The sequence below is a fragment of the Nerophis ophidion genome, linkage group LG15 (genome assembly GCF_033978795.1).
Source record: "Nerophis ophidion isolate RoL-2023_Sa linkage group LG15, RoL_Noph_v1.0, whole genome shotgun sequence".
In the NCBI taxonomy this organism is placed as follows: domain Eukaryota; kingdom Metazoa; phylum Chordata; class Actinopteri; order Syngnathiformes; family Syngnathidae; genus Nerophis; species Nerophis ophidion.
The window spans coordinates 37,845,488-37,859,448 of NC_084625.1; the positions used below are offsets into that span (position 1 = coordinate 37,845,488).

The window sequence follows — 13,961 nt, forward strand, 5'->3', positions numbered from 1 at the left end:
TGCTTTTCTATTATTAGATACTCAAAGCGCTCACAGAGAAGTGGGAACCCATCATTCATTCACACCTGGTGGTGGTAAGCTACCGACCACCACATATCATTCATTCATCATTCATTCACCATTGTGAGCGGCACCGGGGGCAAGGGTGAAGTGTCCTGCCCAAGGACACAACGGCAGCGACTTGGATGTCAATAGGCGGGGAGCGAACCTGCAACCCTCAGGATTCTGGCACGGCCGCTCTACCCTCTATGCCATGCCGCCCCTCATATATAATATTGCTATAATCAGCTGTGATGTACAGTAGAAGCAGTTCAACCCCCAGAATGGGTGACTCATGTCAACATGAGCACTTTATATAAATTATTCTTACCCATAGCATATTTTGGTTATTTAGGCAAATGTAAATAAAAGCTGAGAAATTGTTTTTTATCACATTGATTCTTCTGGTGCATTTCTGGGAGACGCCTGAGTCATTGCAAAAGAAAAAAAACTTACTCCTAGAATAAGAGTAATTTTCATCATTTCAGCTTGACTGTAAGCACTTGTCAACATAACCATAATAGAAAGTGAAACTAGCCAAACTTGTACATTTACTTGTGACTTGTCCAGAGACGTGAATAAAGAATGTGGGATAATACATGATTATTGAATCGACTGTAGTTTGTTGACCTGCTTTTCTTTGTGCAAATTATTATTTTGATTCTTGAGCTTCTTCTTACACTTTTATCTAACATCAATTTGGTTATGTGAATGGAGGACAATACTTTTTCCTGTGTCTAATATTCTAAAAATCTAATACTAAATACTGCTATGCTTTTATTCTAAAGCTGAACAAGAACTGAATGTGTGCATGTTTTAATATTATGTAATTACTTTTACAAATAGATATAGTTATTTTTCTGCCATAACAATATAGTAATAATATCAACAATACTATACATGGTAACATACATGGAATTTTGAATGCAGCCGAGATAGGCTCAGGCACCCCCCGACCCCAAAAGGGACAAGCGGTATAAAATGGATGGATGGATGGATGGATGGATGGATGGATGGATAGAAATGACCTTTTTGACGCTCACATTTTATGTTGACACAAGCGGTCCACCATGTGTATAAACTTAAACAATGTTTCTAATAAAAATAATACTAAGAAGGTGGACAAGGACTTGATGAGTTGGTCCACATAGACGAGCTGTCGACAGAAGCGGGTTGTCAACATAAACGGGACTGACATAAACAGGTTCCAGTGTACTGACTTCAGTCCGCTTCTTTCTACAGCATTTGTCAGGTGAGTTGTGTGATTGTAAAAATGATGAACGAATAAATACTTCTGAGCGTGTACGTTCATGCCTGATTCATGTCACAAAAAAGATCAGAGCAAGCGTACTCTTCAGTGGACATTTCTGTTTTGCATAAAAGAGTTCTATTTTTCTGAAAATAGTTTTTCAATACAATTATTTTGTCAATTTAACTAACAAAGTGCTGTGTTGATTTTCAGGAAAATATGTATGTGAGTTCACTTTCTGTGTTAACATGTATAATATTAATATTTTTATGGAATAAACAATAATGCATAAAACAGTACGTGCACAAACATACCCATGATATGTGGCCTGCATCAAAGCCGTCCAGCCATGAACGCCATCTTGTTTGTCCACGTCAGCTTTCTTGTCCACCATCAGCTGCACAACTTCTAACTGGCCGCTCACTGCCGCAATCATCAAAGGCGACGCTCCCTCCTGATTGGATGAATTCACTTGTGTGGGGTCTTCCTCTAAGATTTCTTTGACCAGCTGGGAGTTGCCTGATCCCGAATTAACAATAAATGTGTTATTGTTTCATCTTTAACAACCTGCAATGTGCTTTTCCAACGTACCCAGTTTGAGGGCACTGAACACGTCTGGTCTTCTTCTCTCGTCATCTGTCAACAAACATTCAAGAAATCTGCTGGTTGATCATTTTAACATAAATCAATTCAATGGTTTGTATTGGTGATCAATTCATGCAAACCGCACACCTCTAGTGCACAGCAGACAAACAGCAGACAAAAGTATCAGTCCACATTTCCTGATCAAAAAGGTACAGGCTGAAGCTAAAAGTTTATTATGCCTATCCTTTCCACATTCACTTCGTACATGTTAAACAGAGAAAAATAAAAAAAATGATCTTGAGATAAAGAAACACAAGAAAGGACTCGGGAGTCTCTGTCAAAATCATAATACTTGATCACATAAATTGTTAAGCATGTAAGTACATGCATTTACCAATATATATATATAAATATATATATATATATATATATATATATATATATATATATATATATATATATCTGCATATACCACATACAACTGTTCAAATGCACAATTGTACATACACTTGTTTTTCTTTCTTTTTTAATTTTTATTATTCCTTCCCCTTCCTGCCTTTGCCTTCCATTTCTTTCTTCCCATATCGCGATCCATAATATAGTAAAGTAAATAAGTATTGTGTGTGTGTGTGTATATATATATATATATATACACACACACACACACACATATACATATATATATATATATATATATATATATATATATATATATATACACATATACATATATATACATACATAGGTATAGGTATATAAATGGGTTGTACTTGTATAGCGCTTTTCTACCTTCAAGGTACTCAAAGCGCTTATAAACATGATACTATCATGTTCTACATCTATTGGTCGTACTTATTACTACTCACAGCACATCTCTGTACTTATTTATAGTCTAATTTTTCAACAATATTTTAAATACATGGATTTAATTGCACATCCTCAATTCCTTTTTGCAGCATTTCCACAGGTTTACCCCTTTCACAAATACACAATGTTCTCTGGAGTTAGTTCTTGCCCATGTTGTTTGAAACATATCTGCATTTCTAAGTTCATATACAGTGTCTTTGGTCACAAACAACTTCCAAACACATTGTAGAAGTAGATTGTTGTGAGCTTTGAACACAATCAGTAATGTTTGAAGATCAACTATGTCAAATAATTTTAGGGTGCTGTCTATCTGTGTTGGCCCTGCGATGAGGTGGCGACTTGTCCAGGGTGTACCCCGCCTTCCGCCCGATTGTAGCTGAGATAGGCGCCAGCGCCCCCCGCGACCCCGAAAGGGAATAAGCGGTAGAAAATGGATGGATGGATGGAAGATTTATAAATAGAGCGTTGGTAGGCTCCCGGTACTCTGCTGTTAAAATTATTATTACGACTATTTTCTGCAGGATAAAAATTTGATTAACAATAGTTTTATAAGTGTTTCCACAAACCTCCACACAGTATGACATGTATGGGGCTATAAAGGAACAATATAGTGAGTGTAATGTGTTTTGGTTCAGACTTCGTTTAGATATATTTATTATGGCAATAGTTTTGGACATTTTCCTCTTTACAAGGTTAATGTGAGATTTCCAATTTAATTTATGATCAATTTGCACTCCGAGAAATCTAAACTCATCCACGCTTTCAATGGTGATGTTATTTATCCTTAATGTGACTTTATCATACATTTTTCCGTTGCCAAATATGAGTTTTGTCTTACTTAGATTCAAGGATAATTTGTTTACACCGAACCATGTCTTGAGTTTGTTCAGTTCTCTTTCCATTGTCTTCAGAGGCTCCTGTAGATTTTTCCCTTGACAAAATAAATGTGTGTCATTTGCAAATAAAACATATTGTCGAAGGTTTGATACATTACATATACAGATGTCCGATAATATTGGACTCCCGATATTATCGGCCGATAAATGCTTTAAAATGTAATATCAGAAATTATCGGTATCGGTTTCAAAAAGTAAAATGTATGACTTTTTAAAATGCCATTGCGAACACGGACGTAGGGAGAAGTACAGAGCGCCAATAAACCTTAAAAGGCACTGCCTTTGTGTGCCGGCCCAGTCACATAATAGAGACGGCTTTTCACACACACAAGTGAATGCAAGGCATACTTGATCAACAGTCATACAGGTCACACTGAGGGTGGCCGTATAAACAACTTTAAAGGCCTACTGAAACCCACTACTACCCACCACACAGTTTGATAGTTTATATATCAATTATGAAATATTAACATTGCAACACATGCCAATACGGCGTTTTTAGTTTACTAAATTGCAATTTTAAATTTCCCGGGAGTTTCGTCTTCGAAACTTCGTGTAATGATGACATGTACGCAAGACTTCTCTGGTTTTTAGGAAGTATGAGCGCTGCACACACACACAGCTAAAAGTTGTCTGCTTTAACGGCATAATTACACAGTATTTTGGACATCTGTGTTGCTGAATCTTTTGCAATTTGTTCAATTGATATTGGAGAAGTCACAGTAGAAAGATGGAGTTGGGAAGCTTTAGCCATACAAACACATGGTGATTCCTTGTTTAAAATTCCTGGAGGTGAAACTTTCCTATGGATCAGAGCGCGGTCAAGCGAACATGGATCCTACCAAATGTCAACCAGCAGTTTTCGGTGAGAAAATTGTTGTTACAAAGTCAGTTCTTACCGGAGAAAGGCTGAGCTTGTGCCGTCCATAGCTGCGTCGACCCCCCTGAGACACTGCGCGTCAAGACACCCGTGGAGACACTCTTCCGGCTATCAGGTACTATTTAACTCACTAAAACACTAGCAACACAATAGAAAAATAAGGGATTTCCCAGAATTAACCTTGTAAATGTGTCTAAAACATCGGAATCTGTCCCAATGCAATAGCGTTTGATTTTTTTGTTTTGGTTTTTTTTCAGTCCGTCGCTATCAATATCCTCAAACACGAATCTTTCTTCCTCGCTCAAATTAATGGGAAAATTGTTGTTTTCTCGGTCCGAATAGCACTTTTTGTTGGAGACTCTCATTAAAAACAATGTGAATATGTGAGGAGCCATCACACGGGTGACGTCATCCTCTGCGACTTCCAGTAGAGGCAGGGCATTTTTCTTAGGGCCAAAAGTTCTGTACTAAATCCTTTCAGCAAAAATATGGCAACATCGCGAAATGATCAAGTATGACACATAGAATGGACCTGCTATCCCCGTTTAAATTACAAAATCTCATTTCAGTAGGCCATTAACACAGATACAAATATGCGCCACACTGTGAACCCACACCAAACAAGAATGACAAACACATTTCGGGAGAACATTCGCACCGTAAAACAACATAAACCCAACAGAACAAATACCCAGAACCCCTCTAACCCCACTAACTCTTCCGGGACGTTACAATTTACACCCCCGCTACAGCCTACCCTCCCCTCGCCCCCAACCCCCTCGTGCTCTCTCAGGGAAAGCTTGTCCCAAATTCCAAGATGCTGTTTTGAGGCTGGTTAATAAAAAAATAATGCACTTTGTGACTTCAATAATAACTATAGCAGTGCCATGTAGGGATTTTTTTCCATAACTTGAGTTGATTTATTTTGGAAAACCTTGTTACATTGTTTAATGCATCCAGCCGGGCCTCACAACAAAAACAGGCATACTATTTTATATATATATATATATATATATATATATATATATATATACATATATATATATATATATATATATATATATATATATATATATATATATATCGGTATTGGTAATTAAGAATTGGACAATATCGGAATATCGGATATCGACAAAAAAGCCATTATCGGACATCTCTAATTACATATATCATTTATGAAGAAAATTAAGAGTTTAGGACAAGAGACAACCCCATGCTGGAGCTCATTCTGATGGAGCAATTCCTTGAGGCCATTCCTATATAGACATCTGCGTGGGTCAGATATCAACGCCCACGCGACCTGACAGTGGCAGTGACGCTGGCTGAGAACCAACTGGCAGTGCATCGGGAAGCGCGGCGGCAGCAGGTGACCCCGAGGATGGCCGAGTGAACGGTAACAGCCCTGCGCAGACGGCACGTACGAATCACGGCACACGGAACACATGTGGCGGGTGGGAGCAGTACTCGAGTCTCTTAACCAGGCAGGGTTCACCGCCAACTCGGCTAAGTGCGCGGTTGGCCGGAGGGAAGTACAGTATCCGGGGTACCACTTCGGAGGAGGGCAGGTGCGCCCGCAAATAGACAAAGCAGCGGCGATCGCATGTGGAGGAGCGTGTTCGGCACGTGTCCTGCGGAAAGGGCATGTGCAGGAGCCGGCTACGAAGAAGCTGACAGGTGAGTGAATTTCCCAGTTGAAGCGGGTTATCTAATCACCTGACTCCTTTATTAGCAGCGTCCGAGGCCATGAGGGGGAGAGAGACAGTAGACAGCAGAGAGGCGAGTCCATGCGAGCGAGAGAGCTCGGAGAAAACCCAACAAAAAGCAAAATAAAAAGACTTGTTGAGCCCTTAAATTCAGGTCCCATCCTTCCAACAGCCACAAAGAACCCACACACGCAGAGACATCTCACAGTTGTATAACAAGTTGAGCTGCATGACTACCGCTACACAAAGACATGAAAGAGGTTTTGTGTTAACAAATTAGCGTTACCTGCAAGGATGAGACACACACACACACACACACACACACACACACACACGCACACACGCACGCACGCACACACACAAAGAGTCCATGCTTTATCTTCCTACAAACAAACTAAGATAACTTTTAGTGGACCTAAGGGCATGTCCGCACAGCATCGTTTGTTTTTCGTTTTTGTTTTTGGTTAAGAAATAAATATGTCTCCATAGTGTCCTATCATTAGTGAGTCTCACATCGTGGCGGAATTGTTTTTTGGGTACTCTGAAGCCAGTTTTAAAAAAAAATAGTTTCAGACCACCAAAAACCTTGTTTGAGTGGGGATAAAAGGCTGATCAATCAAAGCATGATTGTAAGAATCTACATTTTGTGTTATTAATGTGTAAAACTGGTTTATAATCATGGAAAAGAAGCGCCTCTCCTCTGAATACAAGTGCTATACAAAGGAGATTGAAAAAAACAGAAAAAAACGGAAAGTATTCAACCACTGTACATAAACAGGGACTATGTGGAGAGGGTCTCTAACTTCAGGTTCCTGGGCATCCAGATCGAGTAAGATCTGTCGTGAAGTGCAAACACCTCAGTGCCCATCAAAAAGGCACAGCAGAGATTTTACTTTCTGAGACTCCTCAGAAAGAACAACCTGTCACAAAAACTGCTTGTGTCTTTCTATCGCTGCTCAATAGAGAGTGTGTAACATACATACATACATACATACTGCATGTATGTACTGTATGGTATGCCAGCTGCATGGTGGTAGAGAGAAAAGCACTTCAGAGGGTCATAAAAACTGCCATGAAGATAACTGGCTGCTCTCTCCCCTCCCTAGATGAACTGTACAGTGCCAGGTGCCTCAAAAAGGCCCAAAACATCATAAGGGATCCATCTCACACCCGACATAAACTTTTGTAACTGCTGCCCTCGGGCAAGAGATACAGGACAATAAAATGCCGGACAAACAGATTTAAGAACACTTTCTACCCGAGAGCAATAATGTCGCTGAACACAAGGCATAAAAAAGAATGTGCATGTGAGCTGTGCGCTTGATATTTTATGTACTATTTTTATCTATTTATTTTAGTACCATGTTCTTATGTTTTTTGTGTCATTATGGAATTTGCACTAAATGAGTTTGCTTGCAATGTTGTTGTACAATGTACAATGGCAATAAAGATCTGTTCTATTCTATTCTATACTATTCTAAAATTGTGTTCACAAAAGCATGTTTAAAAACATTTCACTTAAACAAATTGTCCAATCATGGCAAGAAAAACTTGAAACTTATCCGTCAAGGTTCACTTATTATTGATGAAAAAATCAGTGATTAATTTTGAGGTAAATATGAACAACCCGATTAATCACAATTAACTTTTGTAATCGTTTGACAGCGCTAATTAAAGTCTGTCAATTTTTGCAACATCATCTACTGTCATGTCATATTCATGTGCATCATATTTTGAACAACATCTCCGAGAATGTCACATTAAAATCATATTTAGAACATCATCTAATGTAATATCGCCTTAAAATCATATTAATGTAATGTCATGATAAAAAGAATTTCATGAGAAGTCCTACCAGTCTTCGGTCTGACGGTAGTGATGGAATCCAAGTATGCTTTGATGTTTGTGTGTTTCAGCTGCATGGCGAGTTCAAACGGCGTCTTTGACAACACGTTGACTCGGTCTGGGTCGGCGCCACGTTCCACCAGCTGCTGCACCACCGCCACCTTTCAGAGCATCTCTATTAGCCATTTTCATTGCGATATGTAATATAATAAAATATCTACCTTGCCGCTGAGTGTGGCCGCCATGAGTGGACCCCAGCAGGTGGTCTTCTGGGCGAAGGTGACGTCAGATCCCCAGTCCAGCAGCAGACGCACTGTTGACTCTTGGCCGTGCTGAGACGCCGCCATCAGGGCTGTGATGTCCATGAAGTCCCTCACACCAGCGCAGCCTTCAAAAGCTGCACTGTGGACAAAATAAACACAGAATGTCCAAATGTCCTTCTGAGCGTGACAAGCAGCCCTCATTACTACAACCTGTTGTTGTTGTTCCTGTTGGACACAACCTCAGCAGCAGCGGACAGATGATCGTAGTCGTCCACATAGGCGCCATTTTCTAGCAGGAGCTTGGCTACGTGAGTGTGTCCTCCACGTGCGGCCATTGTCAGGACACTCGCACCCAGCCTGTTACGGCCATTCATGTCTGCACCGTTTTCTAACAGGATGTGGGAAACAGCCAAGTGACCAAACCTGTAATAATGAAAATATCATTACTATTAAACATTTAATAATGAAAGGAGTATTACTGTTACAGATGTAATAATGAAAATAGTATTACTGTTAAACATGTAATAATAAAAGTAGTATTGCTGTTTAACTTGTAATAATAAAAGTATTGTTACTGTTAAACATGTAATAATGAAAATATTATTTCTGTTGAAAATGTAATACAAGTATTACTACTCTTAAACATGTAATAATGAAAGTGTTATTACTGTTAAACATTTAAAAATGAAAATATTTTTAAAACAAGAAAATATAAAAGCATTACTACTGTTAAATAATCCAAAGAGGTTCGTTAGGTCCTCAAAAAAATGATGCAATTTTTTTATTCTTATAGCAAGTCCTGTGTTTATTTCCATACCTGACATGTTGTACAGAATTAATGGAGGTATGCAATGCAATAAAAAGTGGATGTTTTGAAAAGTGTAAATCCTATGCACCAATCGTCAATGAGTTGTGTGTGATAGGATACATAGTGCTACGAGGAACATCCATAGTGTTACCTTGTTACCTCAAAGCAGGGGTCGGGAACCTTTTTGGCTTGGAGAGCCATGAAAGGCAAATATTTCAAAGTCTATTTCCATGAGAGCCATAAAATATTTTTTAACACTGAATACAACTAAATGCGTGCATTTTTAAGTAAGATCAACATTTTTAGAGTATAATAAGTCTTTTAATCTTTTTAATAACATTGTTATTCTAAAGCTAACCAATAATAAATATAGTTTATTATATCATCTTGGCCATCTTGGACAGGTGCGATAGAAAACGGATAGTTGGATTATAAAAAAAAACTGTTATGTACATTGTTGGTGGTGATTCAATGCCCAGTAGGGCGTAAATGTGTTTCTATATAGCAGGGGTCGGCAACCCGCGGCTCCGGAGCCGCATGCGGCTCTTTGGCCACTCTGATGTGGCTCAGCTGCACAATCGCCGACCCCCCAATTGTTACGGGGGGATTCCGGTTCTCGGAGCTTCTTCCGGACATCACCAGGGGTCAACATTCTCCGATTTTCACTCGGACAACAATATTGAGGGCATGCCGTGATGGCTTTACTTTTAGCACTCTCTACATTTTGATGCGTTTCACAAAACGTCAAGAAGACAATGGGAGCTGCAATTATTCTTGCGAATATCTACTGGTGGACACCCATACAACAGTGATAACGGTGTGCCATGAAGCCATTGCCTTTGACGCCTTCTACAAAATATACAGACAGCTTGCCAGTCCAGTCACATGTTGAATGTGGATTTCGCAGATACATGTACATGACTGCAAGGCATACTGGATGACACAGAGTACACTGAAGGTTGTGATATAAACAACTTTAACACTCTTACTAATGTGCACCACACTGTGAACCCACACCAAACAAGAATGACAAACACATTTCTGAGAACATCCTCACAGTAACACATTATAAACGCAACATAACAGTTACCCAGAATGCCATGCACCCATGACTCTTTCAGACCGCCGCACCCCCAACCCCGGCCACCTCAACCGACGCACAGAAGGGGGGGGGGGGGGGTGTATACTATAGCCTGAAAGAGTCATGGATGCATAGCATTCTGGGTAATTATTATGTTGCGTTTATAATGTGTTACAGTGCGGATGTTCTCTAGAAATGTGTTTGACATTCGGGTTTGGTGTGGGTTCACAGTGTGGTGCATATTAGTAAGAGTGTTAAAATTGTTTATATCACAACCTTCAGTGTATTCTGTGTCACCCAGTATGCCTTGCAGTCGTGTACGTTTATCCGCAGAAGCCACATACAACATGTGACTGGACTGGCAAACTGTCTGCACATGTTGGAGAAGGCGTCAAAGGCAATGGCTTCATGGCACACCCTTATTACTGTTATATGGGTGACCACCAGCAGATTTTCGCAAGAATGATTGCGGCTCCCATTGTCTCCTTTAATTTGTGAAACGGGTCAAAATGGCTCTTTGAGTGGAAAAGGTTGCCGACCCCTGCTATATAGTATTTCTCCAGCAATGGTCAAGTGGTGACATCAATTATGGTATTTTGAAAGGAAATCATTGAAGTCTGACATCACTGAAGGTGGGCTCGCCACTGCAAATATAGTCTGGAACTGGTATTTTATACACATACAATATGTCATTAAATCAATACTAAAACCCCAAGCGGTCGGGGCAGATGGTCGCCACCATTGACAGTCCTTGAGTAGTTTTCATCATGTAAATACATAATTGTTATATAGATAATAAAACTCATGAGAAGTTATTTTCTGATGCTGACACACCTGGCAGCTTGCATGAGCGGTGTCCATCCATAGTTGTTGCGGCTGTCCACCGAGGCCCCCTTCCGCAGCAGAAACCGCACCAAGTGTTCGTGACCGCTGGCGGATGCAAACTGCAGGCCGGTGTTGCCTTCCTCGTCCGTACAGTCCACCGGTACCGGAGACAACAACAAGTCCGTCGTGTTGCATTCTGAGCCGGCGTCCGAGCGCAGTCTGCTGTGCCGCCCAGAGTCTCTGGAGGTTTCGGACTCCAGAATCCGCCGAGCAGCTTCATGGTCTCCATCATCGCAGGCACGGAGGAGAAGCAGCGAGTTAGCGGTAACACCGAAGTTCATGTCCGCCTTCTTCGTGCTGCCATTCAGCCTCTATTTCACTTCACGACAACACCGACACTGACACACTCTTTAACGAGACGGTTTTAAACCTTATGGCGACTATTTTGAAAGTTTACTTCATATTCAGCTGGACTTTTACAAGAAAATAACTTTACAGCGGATTACAGCGCACACCCGTTACTCCTTCTGGAATCATCACTAGAGACATTTCACCTAACACAACTTCCGATTTCCCTTCAAAACAAAGGCTTCGAGTAATAGTCTTATTATGCGCTCGTTTTATTGCTTTTTTTTAGGTCTCATAAATATACGAGTTGACTAAGGTAATTGTTTCAAACACACACTTGTGGGGTGTATACATCTAAATCTTAGTGGTTAAGAAGTGATTGATTTTTTTTCTCACCCCCTCATTGTTTAACTGTTTAACCTTTTTTTTAAGGGGCGCCGGGAGTTGGCAGACCCGTCAGCGATCCCGTTCTGTCTCCCTGCAATGTTTGTCTGATCTTGATTGGGATAATAAAGTATTTCTGATTCTGATTCTGATATAATCTGTGTCAAACAATAGCATTTAAAATTTTACTCAAGAAACATCACCACAAATGTAATGCAGAACTTGTTTTAAAATAGTCGGAGATTACATTACACGATTACATGTTGTCTTTTTTACCCTATGTAATACAATTTATTATTTGTAGAATCGACTTTGCTCTCCATAATTTACCTTTTTTTTCCAACAGGAAGTATTGTTTTGGTTTTGTTTTCAAGCAGAAGTGTTGTAGTGAAGTTGAAGTGATGCTGGCACACGGTTTTGTTGCCTTCAAGTAGTTAAAGAGATACATTTTTATACAGTACCTGTAATGTACAGGAACTGTATAAAAATGCATGTGTAGTGTTTGTGATAAGTGCTTACTCATTTTTGATCATTTAGAGTTCATCTATTGATTTGTTTCTAATTAATGTATTTGTAGTCATTAATTAATGAAGAGATAATTGTTTGATTAATAATACCAGTAGACTATGGTAATTGTTTCAAACACACACTTGAGGGGTGTATACATCTAAATATTAGGGGGTAACAAGTGATTGAAAATGTCAAGCAATGGTAATTGTTTTCATATAATCTGTGTCAAACAATAACATTTAATTTTACTCAAGAAAAATCCACACAAATATAATGCAGAACTTTTTTTAAATACTTCAAGATTACATTACACAATTACATATTGTCTTTTTTTACCAAATATAATACAATTTGTTATTTGTAGAGTCGATGAGGTGGCAACTTGTCCAGGGGTGTACGTCCCCTTCCGCCCGATTGTAGCTGAGATAGGTCCCAGCGCCCCCGCTAGCCCAAAATGGAATAAGTGGTAGAAAAATGGATGAATGGATGGATGGGACCCCAACAATACAAGCGGTAGGAAATGGATGGATGAATGGATAGACTGTGCCCTCTATAATTTAACTTTTTTTTTTTAAAAGGAAGTATTGTTAAGTTCTGGCAGCAAGGTGTTACAGGGGTTAGTGCATGTGCCTCACAATATCAAGGTCCTGAGTTCAATCCCGGGCTCGGGGTCTTTCTGTGAGGAGTTTGCATGTTCTCCCCGTGACTACGTGGGTTACCTCCGGGTACTCTGGCTTCCTCCCACCTCCAAAGACATGCACCTGGGGATAGGTTGATTGGCAACACTAAATTGGCCCTAGTGTGTGAATGTGAGTGTGAATGTTGTCTGTCTATCTGTGTTGGCCCTGCGATGAGGTGGCGACTTGTCCTGGGTGTACTCCGCCTTCCGCACAAATTCAGCTAAGATAGGCTCCAGCACCCCCCGCGAGCCCAAAAGGGACACGCGGTAGAAAAATGGATGGAGGAAGTATTGTTTTTTGGTTTGTTTTCAAGCGGAAGTGTTGCTGTGATGTCGTGGTGATGCTGTGGAACACTTTTTTGTCTCGCTTTCAAGTGGTTAAAGAGATACAGCACATTACAGGTACTGTATAAAATGCATGTGTAGTGTTTGTAATAAGTGCTTACTCATTGTAAATCACTTAGGGTTCATCATGACTTTTTTGTTTTAATTTATTTGTAGTCAGTAATTGATGAAGAAATAATTGTTTAATCAATAATACATCCATCCATCCATCCATTTCCTACCGCTTGTCCCTTTTGGGGTCGCGGGCGGTGCTGGAACCTATCTCAGCTACAATCGGCCGGAAGGCCAAGTACACCCTGGACAAGTCGCTACCTCATCGCAGGGCCAACACAGATAGACAGACAACATTCACAGTCACATTCACACACTAGGGCCAATTTAGTGTTGCCAATCAACCTATCCCTTGGTGCATGTCTTTGGAAGTGGGAGGACATGCAATTTCCACAAAGAAAGATCCCGAGACCGGGATTGAACCCAGGACAACCCAGGACCTTTGCATACATATGAAATAGATAGTATTTTGAAATATAAAATAATAATTAAAATATATTAATACCCTTCGGGTACTCCGGCTTCCTCCAACTTCCAAAGACATGCACCTGGGGATAGGTTGCACCCCGCATTCCTAAAGGGAATAAGATATAGGAAATGGAT

General features: G+C 40.1%; 1 protein-coding gene across 3 annotated transcripts in view; it reads right to left on the bottom strand.

Annotated features, from left to right (window-relative positions):
* LOC133569640 (ankyrin repeat and SAM domain-containing protein 6-like) overlaps positions 1-11,591 on the bottom strand; it is a 44,086-nt gene extending 32,495 nt beyond the window's left edge. For 2 of the 3 annotated variants that reach the window (XM_061922124.1, XM_061922122.1), the window contains exons 1-6: positions 11,051-11,591; positions 8,538-8,750; positions 8,286-8,466; positions 8,075-8,225; positions 1,880-1,924; positions 1,603-1,807 (exon numbers count right to left, since the gene is read on the bottom strand). In XM_061922124.1, the coding sequence (XP_061778108.1) occupies positions 1,603-1,807; positions 1,880-1,924; positions 8,075-8,225; positions 8,286-8,466; positions 8,538-8,750; positions 11,051-11,382 (1,127 nt within the window). In that variant the 5' untranslated portion in view covers positions 11,383-11,591. Of the gene's footprint in view, positions 1-1,602; positions 1,808-1,879; positions 1,925-8,074; positions 8,226-8,285; positions 8,467-8,537; positions 8,751-11,050 lie in introns of those variants that run through there. The other variant, XM_061922125.1, reaches the window with a different exon arrangement.
* Positions 11,592-13,961: the final 2,370 nt, after the last annotated feature.